The 13,470-nt window shown below is 41.2% G+C and overlaps 2 protein-coding genes across 9 annotated transcripts in view; both read left to right on the forward strand.

Annotated features, from left to right (window-relative positions):
* Window positions 1–10,610, forward strand: part of LOC124110846 — a 33,814-nt gene extending 23,204 nt beyond the window's left edge. For both annotated transcript variants that reach the window (XM_046470297.2, XM_046470298.2), the window contains one exon: window positions 602–10,610. In XM_046470297.2, coding sequence (XP_046326253.1) covers window positions 602–1,175 — 574 coding nt within the window. In that variant the 3' untranslated portion in view covers window positions 1,176–10,610. The remainder of the gene's footprint in view (window positions 1–601) is intronic.
* Window positions 4,073–10,610, forward strand: LOC124110847. 7 transcript variants are annotated; one of them, XM_048386949.1, is made up of 2 exons: window positions 4,073–5,841; window positions 7,045–10,610. In XM_048386949.1, exons 1-2 carry the CDS (start codon window positions 4,073–4,075, stop codon window positions 7,382–7,384), a joined length of 2,109 nt encoding a protein of 702 aa, XP_048242906.1. In that variant the 3' UTR covers window positions 7,385–10,610. The 7 variants fall into 7 exon arrangements, with proteins under 7 accessions (XP_048242906.1, XP_048242905.1, XP_048242907.1 ...); XM_048386948.1 differs by having other exon boundaries at window positions 4,073–5,754; window positions 5,929–10,610; XM_048386950.1 differs by having other exon boundaries at window positions 4,073–5,754; window positions 6,886–10,610.
* Window positions 10,611–13,470: the final 2,860 nt, after the last annotated feature.

Genomic DNA, 13,470 nt, shown 5'->3' on the forward strand with positions numbered 1-13,470 from the left:
ATATTTGGGATAATGCTTTCTTAGTAAAGTACAGATTCAAGTACTTTTTTGGTTGAATCCCATCCGGGATTCAAACCCACACTGCCAGAGTGAGACACCTAATCGCCAGCACACAAAGTCAGCAATCTAACCCACTCAGCCACCGAGGCTTCCACAAAAATGAAACTCCGACAACTGGTAGTCGAGATCACATACTTTGTGTACCCCTCTGACAAGTGTAAATTGGCACGGCTCCCATGGCCAAAAGCTATCAATACACAATGGCATTTAGAAAGTGGTCAAATGTAACAAATGTTTTATTTGGGATAACAGTTTCTTAGTAAAGTACAGATTCCACTACGTTTTTGGTTTTTCTTGGTATTGCGTTAATACAGTAGTTACTTGCTCCATGAAGCAATCGTAACATGACCATTATCGTCAGTCCATGTTTAAGTATGAGTTATGGTGATTTTCGTGCTAAGATAGATTTGTGGAACAGAGCCCTGGTTAGGTTGTTTTACACATGTTTGTCAGGGATTCAGGGCAACTCACTCACTCACTCACTCACTCACTCACTCACTCACTCACTCTTTATAAACAATGATGGTTGTTTCTGTTGCAGGCAACGAGACAAGCACAATGTGGAGGAGATGGTTGTGAGATACGACAACCAGGCATACGGACGCGTCCATCAGAACGAGCAGGGTTACGGGGCAGGAGGGGACAACGACTCCAACGGCCGACGCCCAGTCAGCAGCATGTACATGTCCCCTGACGAGGTCAACACACTGTATGAGGAGGTCAACAAGGAAGTCAACCACGGCGTTAACACGTTCAGGAAGGAGACGAACTGCCTAGCAGGTCAACCACCTCCCCCTCCACCTCCCAGGTCCGATTCAGCCTCAGCGGTATCTCTCAGTGAAGGTGGAGCATCAGGATTTGCGAGCAGTGACAACTTCTCCGCATCCCCGGAAGAACCCTATACGGAGCCTTTGATTGAAGCTACCTCCAAAGAGGAGAGTGACTCAAAGGGATGTAACCTGTATGTGGACATGAAGGGGGGGTCTAAGTCTTCGGCTCTTGATGTTCCCCCTGAGAAGATGAAGAAGCTGATGGAAGAACACACCTACACAAACACTTCCGAGGTTAATTCTGACACGGAGAATCACTATGAAGACCTCCCAGCTCGACTGTGAAGTGTCACCAGGTTTGAGTCTTGTGACATAGACAAAAGGGGTTATGACAATGCTTGACCCGGGAGAGAAATACGTGTGTATTATTACTCTTCCTCAGTGAGGTTGATAGACTGTCATCAGCTGAACTAGTCATTCTAGTCAATCCTCTTGCACAGTGTCATACAATGTTTATCTTTGCTGTGATGTAATTTTCAAGACTTTTTTAATGACAAAAGCACTGTCCATCCGCGAGTATTCAGGCATGAATGTAATTGATGCTGGTGTCCATTGAAGCTTTAACATCTGGAGGTCTGCGTGGACAATCAAAACCAGTTCTGTGTACTGTGTACTAAGTAGACAGACGCCCAGTCGACCCACCTTCAGCACCACCCGTGATCTGTGACCTGGGACAAAGTTCATTCACTGAGCACATGGCTCATGCAGCCTGGGGTCGCCAACATGTGCTGCTTTTCATCCTGCTCTGCGGCCTCGCCCAGAGTTAAGACTGAAACAAAACCGACACTGTCATCCAAATCAAAGGCAACACTCTTTTAATTTTATGTTTCATGGATTTATTCCAGCTTTTCCATACACGGTTGGTCGAAATAAAAAAATGTAAATAATTTTTATTTATATGATAGGTATGAGGTGGCCTCACTGATAGTGATAGATGGACACAGAATTTATATACTAGTATAGCATTTTGCATTGTATAAAAGGGTCTATATTTTAGCGGGACACATAAATAATAAAACTAAATATTTTTATGTTTTCAATAGGGGCAGCATGCCTGTGAAGCGAAAAATAAAAAATGTGTGGCCTAAAGATTCTTCCGTGATGGAACAGTTCTGGCTTTTATTTCTTGAAATGTTAGCGATGAATCAGGATACCCAACATGGCAGAGCATGTGTTGTTGCGCCCTCTGGTGGTCCATGAACACTATGAACTGTGCAGACATACTGAGTATGAGATCTATCCATCAAGCTGGTCCTGCTGCTGGGGGACCATATTAACAGTTGCTATGGGTACGATCCGTCTATAAATGGGAGGCGTTCTACGTACAGCCCAAATGTGGATAGGGATACGCAGCATCTTCCCACTGTGGACATACATGGTACATGGTACATGTAATATCATGTATCATGGAATATTCTTATCACATGTTGAGTAGTATTGATACAATTATATTTTGTTTGTGTGACTACAACTTTTATAATTTATCAGTTTGAAAAAAATCTATTTATGATGGATGATTAGTTATATTTCAAAATGGCCTTTGTATAATGAAGTAGCTAGTTTCCAGCATTGTGCTGTAATGATTTAGATTAATTTACTGGCGTTGATAGAAGCTGCATTCTGATGGTTAACCACCTTTTAATTTGATTACCAATTGCATTTTTACCATAGACTCCTAGTAATTGACAATACTGAGTAAAGAACTTGGTGCAGTTAGAGTATACAGGTGCATAGTTTGAAAAGTCTGAACCAGGCTTAAGTCTTGAGGCATGAAGTAACTGATGGGTGATTTTCCATGTAATAATACAGTGCCAGAGAGTATATAAAATATCCCTATTGGTAACCATCCGTGTCATGCCATTTAGAGTGGCTTTGTTGCATCATCTTGAAACATGATTTATTTGTAATTTCTTAGATTTTCATTCATACTATAGGGCAGCTAGGGAAGTTAGTTTTCAGATACGTAGCATTTTGCCATCTAAGATGTTAATGTTGTGTGTATATTTACTATTTTAGTGCGGTAGTTTTGCTTCAAAGAGTTTCACTTAAACCATACCGGAGCATTAAGGGTTTTCTTATATGTGCTTTCTATCACCAGTGTATATGTAGAAATGCATATGTGTATTTTAAGTTTTGCCTTACTGCTTATATAGAATACGTATTCCACAGACTAGATGTTCCAGGTGCCACGTAATCAACCAGTACGTACTTGTATCTACCATCTATCATCATATGCATGTTTGTCCCTCTCAAGGTGATTGCTGAGTCAGCAAGTTATGTATTAATGGCTGCCTTAAGTAGTATTTGGGAATTGCTGACTCATAATATCCAAATAGTATTCAATGGAAGAAACAGTTACGTAATTTCATATTATGCCACAGTTTTCTTCTTTGTTTTTTTGTTTTCTATTATTGAAAAATAAAATTAGAGATTTTAATCTTAAATATTTGACAGATGTTTTGCTTTTAAGATTGTTTTCTAGATATTTCTTATTACTTGTTTATTTCATAACAATTAGAACAATCTAAACAGTAACGTTTATTCTTAAAATGGGATGGGCAAAACGTAAACTAAGACATATTATAAAATTGTCTTGGGTCATTTCTCAGCAAGTCTGAATGTCCTAAACAGAATATTGATAGAAAAGCTCCTCATAGCTTGCGTTCTTCTTTTCTCTTAAATACCTTTTCATTATGGCAAGTGGGCTACATGGCAAGTGTTGCTAGATATCAGTCCCTGCTATTGTGTTGTCTAGACTTCACTACTGTGCAACATGGCTGAGCTGTCCAAGAGTAGACACAGCAGTGGCACAACCAAGTCATCTGTATGATAGTATATATATATTTCTACTGTATACCATGGTTTACCAACCAACAAGTCATCTTTTTATCTCAAATGTTGTCATGAAATGACGTATAGTTTTAATTGTTATCCATGTACCACCACTCTCCATGTGTGTATACCATCCCCGTGGTATAATCATGTTATCTCCAGTGTATCCATCTGTAGGCCCACAGCAGGGATAACATCCACTCTCCATGTGTGTATATCACCCCTGTGGTATAATCATGTTATCTGTATGCCCACAGCAGGGATAACACCCACTCTCCATGTGTGTATATCACCCTTGTGGTATAATCATGTTATCTGTATGCCCACAGCAGGGATAACACCCACTCTCCATGTTCCACCACTCTTCATGTGTGTATATCACCCCGTGGTATAATCATGTTATCCCCAGTGTATCCATCTGTAGGCCCACAGCAGGGATAACACCTACTCTCCATGTGTGTATATCACCCCTGTGGTATAATCATGTTATCTGTATGCCCACAGCAGGGATAACACCCACTCTCCATGTGTGTATATCACCCCTGTGGTATAATCATGATATCTGTATGCCCACAGCAGGGATAACACCCACTCTCCATGTGTGTATATCACCCTTGTGGTATAATCATGTTATCCCCAGTGTATCCATCTGTAGGCCCACAGCAGGGATAACACCTACTCTCCATGTGTGTATATCACCCCTGTGGTATAATCATGTTATCCCCAGTGTATCCATCTGTAGGCCCACAGCAGGGATAACACCTACTCTCCATGTGTGTATATCACCCCTGTGGTATAATCATGTTATCCCCAGTGTATCCATCTGTAGGCCCACAGCAGGGATAACACCCACTCTCCATGTGTGTATATCACCCCCGTGGTATAATCATGTTATCCCCAGTGTATCCATCTGTAGGCCCACAGCAGGGATAACACCCACTCTCCATGTGTGTATATCACCCCTGTGGTATAATCATGTTATCCCCAGTGTATCCATCTGTAGGCCCACAGCAGGGATAACACCTACTCTCCATGTGTGTATATCACCCCTGTGGTATAATCATGTTATCCCCAGTGTATCCATCTGTAGGCCCACAGCAGGGATAACACCCACTCTCCATGTGTGTATATCACCCCTGTGGTATAATCATGTTATCCCCAGTGTATCCATCTGTAGGCCCACAGCAGGGATAACACCTACTCTCCATGTGTGTATATCACCCCTGTGGTATAATCATGTTATCCCCAGTGTATCCATCTGTAGGCCCACAGCAGGGATAACACCCACTCTCCATGTGTGTATATCACCCCTGTGGTATAATCATGTTATCCCCAGTGTATCCATCTGTAGGCCCACAGCAGGGATAACACCTACTCTCCATGTGTGTATATCACCCCTGTGGTATAATCATGTTATCCCCAGTGTATCCATCTGTAGGCCCACAGCAGGGATAACACCCACTCTCCATGTGTGTATATCACCCCTGTGGTATAATCATGTTATCCCCAGTGTATCCATCTGTAGGCCCACAGCAGGGATAACACCTACTCTCCATGTGTGTATATCACCCCTGTGGTATAATCATGTTATCCCCAGTGTATCCATCTGTAGGCCCACAGCAGGGATAACACCCACTCTCCATGTGTGTATATCACCCCTGTGGTATAATCATGTTATCCCCAGTGTATCCATCTGTAGGCCCACAGCAGGGATAACACCTACTCTCCAGGTGTGTATATCACCCATGTGGTATAATCATGTTATCCCCAGTGTATCCATCTGTAGGCCCACAGCAGGGATAACACCTACTCTCCATGTGTGTATATCACCCATGTGGTATAATCATGTTATCCCCAGTGTATCCATCTGTAGGCCCACAGCAGGGATAACACCCACTCTCCATGTGTGTATACCACCCCCGTGGTATAATCATGTTATCCCCAGTGCATCCATCTGTAGGCCCACAGCAGGGATAACACCCACTCTCCATGTGTGTATATCACCCCCGTGGTATAATCATGTTATCTGTAGGCCCACAGCAGGGATAACACCTACTCTCCATGTGTGTATATCACCCCCGTGGTATAATCATGTTATCCCCAGTGTATCCATCTGTAGGCCCACAGCAGGGATAACACCTACTCTCCATGTGTGTATATCACCCCTGTGGTATAATCATGTTATCCCCAGTGTATCCATCTGTAGGCCCACAGCAGGGATAACACCCACTCTCCATGTGTGTATATCACCCCCGTGGTATAATCATGTTATCCCCAGTGTATCCATCTGTAGGCCCACAGCAGGGATAACACCCACTCTCCATGTGTGTATATCACCCCTGTGGTATAATCATGTTATCCCCAGTGTATCCATCTGTAGGCCCACAGCAGGGATAACACCTACTCTCCATGTGTGTATATCACCCCTGTGGTATAATCATGTTATCCCCAGTGTATCCATCTGTAGGCCCACAGCAGGGATAACACCCACTCTCCATGTGTGTATATCACCCCTGTGGTATAATCATGTTATCCCCAGTGTATCCATCTGTAGGCCCACAGCAGGGATAACACCCACTCTCCATGTGTGTATATCACCCCTGTGGTATAATCATGTTATCCCCAGTGTATCCATCTGTAGGCCCACAGCAGGGATAACACCTACTCTCCATGTGTGTATATCACCCCTGTGGTATAATCATGTTATCCCCAGTGTATCCATCTGTAGGCCCACAGCAGGGATAACACCCACTCTCCATGTGTGTATATCACCCCTGTGGTATAATCATGTTATCCCCAGTGTATCCATCTGTAGGCCCACAGCAGGGATAACACCTACTCTCCATGTGTGTATATCACCCCTGTGGTATAATCATGTTATCCCCAGTGTATCCATCTGTAGGCCCACAGCAGGGATAACACCCACTCTCCATGTGTGTATATCACCCCTGTGGTATAATCATGTTATCCCCAGTGTATCCATCTGTAGGCCCACAGCAGGGATAACACCTACTCTCCAGGTGTGTATATCACCCATGTGGTATAATCATGTTATCCCCAGTGTATCCATCTGTAGGCCCACAGCAGGGATAACACCTACTCTCCATGTGTGTATATCACCCATGTGGTATAATCATGTTATCCCCAGTGTATCCATCTGTAGGCCCACAGCAGGGATAACACCCACTCTCCATGTGTGAATACCACCCCCGTGGTATAATCATGTTATCCCCAGTGCATCCATCTGTAGGCCCACAGCAGGGATAACACCCACTCTCCATGTGTGTATATCACCCCCGTGGTATAATCATGTTATCTGTAGGCCCACAGCAGGGATAACACCTACTCTCCATGTGTGTATATCACCCCCGTGGTATAATCATGTTATCCCCAGTGTATCCATCTGTAGGCCCACAGCAGGGATAACACCCACTCTCCATGTGTGTATATCACCCCCGTGGTATAATCATGTTATCTGTAGGCCCACAGCAGGGATAACACCTACTCTCCATGTGTGTATATCACCCCCGTGGTATAATCATGTTATCCCCAGTATATCCATCTGTAGGCAGGGATCTGGTCAAGCCATGAGATGCTGCCATCCATCAGTACCAATCTATATAGACATCAAACTTTTTTCATTTTATTGTCCATTTCTTTAGTATTTTTATTTTCATACATGTGTTCTGCTGTGTTCTGTCATGTATTAACTATACATCAACCAGTATTAGATTTGTCTCAACAAGAGTGTAAAACAGTACGCCTCTCTTGCTTGAGGCTTTTTCCACTGTTGTTGGTCTAAACAACCAGACGAAGAAGTCAATTCTATGAAAATTGTTAAGGATTGTTTACATTTCCTGGTCATATATGACGGCGGTCTGTAAATAATCGAGTCTGGACCTCACAATCCAGTGATTAACATCATGAGCATCGATCCACGTGATTGGGATACAGTGACGTGCATTGACCAAGTCAGCGAGCCTGACCACCCGATCCCTTTCGTCGCCTCTTATGACAAGCATAGTCGCCTTTTAAGGCAAGCATGGGTTGCTTAAGACCTATTCTACCCTGAATCTTCACAGGTCCAAAATAAGAAAAGAAAAATCAGAAACACATATTTGACAAGATGATGTCTTTAACGTAGTGTCGACCAAGTGAAACATATAAAATAAAATAAAACATATAGTGTATCTCTATATGACAAGTCAAGGTGCTACTTTCCCTCTCGTACTGAGGGGGGTCGGGTAGCCTAGTGGTTAAAGCGTTCGCTCGTCACGCCGAAGACCCGGGTTCGATTCCCGACATGGGTACAATGTGTGAAGCCCATTTCTGGTGTTCCCCGCCGTGATATTGCTGGGATATTGCTAAAAGCGGCGTAAAACCATACTCACTCACTCACTCTCGTACTGACCTGGAATTATCATTATGATAATCAGTCAACAGCCAGTGGAGACAATTCTCAGTTTGTGTTGAGTCAGCAGAACCCTTGGAGAAAACACCTGATGATAACAGACAGGTTCAACAATGGAGCTGTTTGTGTCTGTGTAATAAGTAGTATCCATGTCATACTGAGGCTGGGATTTTTTAAAACTTGGTTGAAATGTTGAAAAAAATGAAAAAGAGAAGCAGTTATTAATTCCACAGAAATGAGTAAAATTATTTAAAATACTTTAATTAAAACCTGTTGAAAATTTATCTTAAAAATGCCCACGTCCACTTTCTTTTCTTTCTTTTTCTACCCACTTAACATTTTGAGGAAATGAAACAAAAATAGTTGAAATTGGATGTTTTTAAATATTCTTTTTAACCAGAATGAAATATATACCATATATGACTGTAGATAAGCCAAATTTTGCAGACCAGAAAAAAGATTCTGAAGAAAGGTGTCAACCTTTGTAAAGGTTATGCTTCAATCAAACTCTTTTTCTGTTGGTAAAACAACTACATTGTATTCCTGCAGGTGAATGAACAACGCTATAGCAAACTGTGTCAATGAAATTGTAAAAATTTGCAATTGAACATCACTAGACATGATGATTTACCATTTCAGTTGTATTTCTTGTTATGCCAGGCATTCTTTTATATGCAGGGATTAAGATTACCGTGTAAAAAGTCTGGCATTGTTTGACATTTGATGTTTTATACAATGATTTACGGTAGATGTTCTTTTCCTTATTTGCTTATACCTTGGCATCTACAGTAATCATTGCTATCCATTGTACCAGTGTAACTGTCCCCCGTCTTGATGAATTGTCCATGATTGTTGAATTACACAAGATATTATGTGTTGACTGTACAGTTTTTAGGTTTATACTCCAATGAATTGTAGATAGTGTTTCATGAAGTAGTCATGCTGTAAATAGTTGTATAGACGTGCGTGAGGACTCTGTGATAGCAGTAGTGTAGAATGCACCTGGAAGGAGGGCAGGCTTTATGGCCTGGGGGTGCCCGCAGGGGGGTGGGAATTTCAAATTATTGACTTACCCCTGGGCAATTTTAAACTGTAAAAAGTCACTTGTCCAGAAACAATTTGTCACTCATTGCTCACCCCAGAATCCCAAGTACTGCTAAACACAAGTCTCAGAAGCATTGAGAAAAGGTGCAGTTTGATGTTAAATTATTGAAAAAATATCAAGAAAAAATTGAATATAAAATTTTGTATTTTGTTTTTTTGGTTTAAATTTTAACTCTGCACAGCAAATATGATTTTTATTTGCATCCCGCGTACCACCCCGAGTTACGAATACCATTTAAATTGACACCAGAATCCTGCACACCAAAAGGTAATTGTCCAGGTAATTTACCAAAAACTGTTTTTCTTACTGCCGTTTTGACATTGATGAAAATGTTTTTGTTTCTCCATGGCTTTTTAGGCAGACAGTGCGACCTGCCATGACTTCTGACAATATGTTGTGTAGAAGGCGTGCCCTGAAGTGTGATCAGAATCAGGTGAAGGAAGTATGGGATGTTTGTACTTTTAGAAAACTATATTTAATACTTGTTACAAATAATTTCTCATAATTGACTTAAGGTCTGCTAAGTTTAATGGTTGCCCACGGGTGCGTGAACCTGATTCTTTTGCTTGTTCGGAAGTCTCACATGATGAAGCGTTGATGTTCCACCCCCAGAGTGATAAGGTCTACACATTGTAAATAGTGCCGGAGACAGAGACATTACCAGACAACTGATACACAGAATTAGCTGATAACCAAAGTGTTGGAACAACTGCAATCAAACTTGCTGGGGCTGCCAATCTGCCGGAGCCTGGTCCCCCTTTAAGATCACCTGATTTATGAAGTCACAATGTAGAAAAATATGATATCACCATGACAAATATGTCAGCTTTTATGTACCAGCATATTATGAAAGTGTTTGATTCACATTTCTTGAAGCAAAAAAACAATTTTTTATCATTTATACCAAACACTTCTATACAAAGTCAATTCAGATGTAAAACATTAGTCTTTTTTGTTACATGTTTATTATTACTGTTTGACTCTGTACACTGGAAGTTCAGGCCATAGTCCAGGACAGTCTCTTCCCCCTCCCCGCGTAGCAGGTAATATTGAGGAGCATATTTGCTTATATCAAATTGTCATTGTTTGAAAGGTATTAAGTTCAATGCCTCTTTGTTAATTATTGATTTAAATAATCTCTGTCACTAAAGGTAATAAAAGGCATGTTCTTTCATTCTTAAACCGTTCGTATCTAAGTTACCGGTTTGCCATGTTGTTTTATAGTGAACACGTAAATGCATTTGGTCACTGCCTCGACTCCCTCATCAGCCATTGTTGTGTATAGGTCACAGTCAATCTGAAATTACACTTATCGTCATGGCAACAGCTTCTGACTGCATGATCAATAAACTATGGTCTTTTTATTGCAAAATGTTGTCTTGTTGTTTCTTGAAGGTAAATTGATACGACAGCTAACCAATGCAGCAGCGAGTGAATGTTGTTTTACACAAATATTTCATCCAATATGACGTCATCAAGTTGTGATCGCATGTTCAAATCTCCAGAAATGACGTCATGATAGAACAATGTTTTATTGTGATGAAGAACACATTCTTCAGTGTTCTTGCGATTTGTCGCGTATCTGTCTTATATTAGGGATTATGGTTATGGGATAGGGGTTATGATAGTCACTTTCTGAAGTGGGACCGAGATCCTGATTTAGTCTGCATGGTTTACTGGGAGACTATTCTTTCCAAATATTCGACACGACAACCCAACTGCTTCAGTCATAGGTTTTGTCATCTTCCCGAGGCAAGAGAGTTAACTGACTAAGAAAAGTCTAGTTTACACCCTTGCCGAACTAGGCTGGTATTATGGTAACGTTTTGGCTTGGCTAACGAGTCTATGCATAGTCCATTCAAAATCGCGCAATGAAATCGAAATTTCGGTCGATTGCAGGATTTGCAAAGCATGTTTCCAGGCCAACTTGTCAGCAGATATTTTCCAAACCTTTTCATGTTTTTAATCAAGGTGCCCGCGTGATTTGATGCACCTCGCGATGAAAGACCCGTTTTATGACAATATAGACCTTGATGATCGACCATATCTTCTTGACTGGGCGCCACCGTTTTGTTTGAAACAAATGCAAGGGATGGAATCTGATTTGTCCATAGGAGAGGCTTAGAAGGGACATAACTTGTAATAACCACTGGCGGCGCTACGATCAAGCCCAGGAATTCCAGCCAAGTTCGGCAAGGGTGGAAACTGGACTTTTAAAGTCAGTTAACTCTCTTGCCTCGGGAAGAGGAGGTTTTGTAAATTGGGTGTCACACACTCTTCTCTGCTATTTACCAGAGATGGAGCAATACACACATTCCTGATCAAGTTTGTATCTTGATGGTGAAGTCCTGACACAATACATATTCTGATGCAACCGTGAAGATCCGGGGTAGAATAGGTCTTCAGCAGTCCATGCTTGCTGTAAAAGGCAACTATGCTTGTCGTAAGAGGTGACTAATGGGATCGGTTGGTCAGGCTTGCTGACTTGGTGGATGCATGTCATCGTATCCCAATTGTGTGGATTGATGCTCATGATGTCAATCACTGGATCATCTGGTCCAGACTCAATTATTTACACACTGCCGTCATAGACCTGAAATATTGCTTGTGTCATTTTGACAGGCAGTGTCATTTTATTAGCAGATATTCAAATGCATGGCAGTCAAAATCCTCAACTTTAGTGAAAATACTGTGCCAATGTCTTAGTATACTGAAGTTATTGTGCTAGGTTTACATAACAACTTAGAAAAAGTTAGTAAGGCTTAAAAAAATAAGAATTGGATCTCAGGCAATGACCTTTGAAAATATAGTGCAGGCAGGTGTTTGTTTTTTGTTTTGCCTGTTCAAACTAGTATGCAAGCAAATGAACCTGGAAAAGGGCCTCCCTTCATAAACAAGCATACATAGAGAGAATCTCACCCTTGTGTCTTGACATTGGCAAGCCTCGGAGTTTTTCCACTTTCATCAACGAGTGTTGATATATTTGATATCCAAAGACACGAGGGTGAGATTTTATTTATCATCCAACGTCATTCTTCCAACTTCTTCAGTTTGTAGATAGAGATTACTACACGAGTGTCTGTCAGATACCATTGATCTTACAACGAGTTGTTTCAAAACGTATCTAACGAGCTAAAGCGAGTTAGATACGTTTTGTAACAACGAGTTGTATAGCAGCTGAGTTTGAAATATACTTGATCGAATAGGTGTCTCATAACCGGCATTTTGTAAACACAATCCAATATGGCTGAACGTACACTTTGGCATTCGTGTATGCGTATTTTCCAAAACATTCTAAACGATTCTAGGCTTATCAGCTATGTTGCAGACTTATCATTAGTGATTTGATACCCGTGATCACTAATATGCTATTTTTCTACTTTAAATTATTCGAGTAAATATCCGATATTTAGATTTCTAAACACACAGTAAATAACGTCGTTAATTGTGATTTGGCGAGATTCACAATGCACCTAATTTTCAGAAGTCACTTTCAGTAAATTTGCCTTGCCTAAAATGACAGCAAATGATAAACAAAAGAGTGAATTCAAAACTGCGAAGTGTATTAGTTTGCGTGATGTATTTTTAATTTTATTCGCCTTCGAAGTGAGGGTTGAAGAGGAGTAACATATGTGTCACTGTAGCATCCAGGGGGTTCACACTCTAAAAAACGATAATGTTGACATAACAACAGATAATGTAACTGATAATAATAACAAACAAACTCGCAGGCGAGGACAAGTTTGATTATTTTTATTATTAATTACACGGTCCTGTTGTTCAATACAGACGTAGGTGAACATTCGACTGAAGCACGAGCAACTTATGAATGACTTGCACTCAGGAAAGTAGTCTGTCATTATCTGACCTCAAGTCATCACTATGAAGTAGCCAATCACGGGCCTGGAATTGGATCTCACACATATGTTTGATACCAGTTATCTCAAATTGGTTTCTCGCCCACAGGTGTGTAAGAAACTCCTATTGCCGCCATGACCATAACATGAGATGCGCAGTGAAGCAGTGCGCCTGTAAAGGGAAGTAACTGCGCGCTATATTGGTTCACATTGTTTTTAAGTATTAGTATTAACGTGTGGCAGACATTATGATGATGCAGGCGGTGCCTGAGAACCAATTATCTTTTTTAGGTTTGTATCAATACATCCACTTATGATCAACAATCATATGAAACTTTCATGGGTAATTCATCCCACTCCTGCTATTACCAGGTA

The sequence above is a fragment of the Haliotis rufescens genome, unplaced genomic scaffold, assembly GCF_023055435.1.
Source record: "Haliotis rufescens isolate VD_foot unplaced genomic scaffold, xgHalRufe1.0.p SCAF_62, whole genome shotgun sequence".
Classification (NCBI taxonomy): Eukaryota; Metazoa; Mollusca; class Gastropoda; order Lepetellida; family Haliotidae; genus Haliotis; species Haliotis rufescens.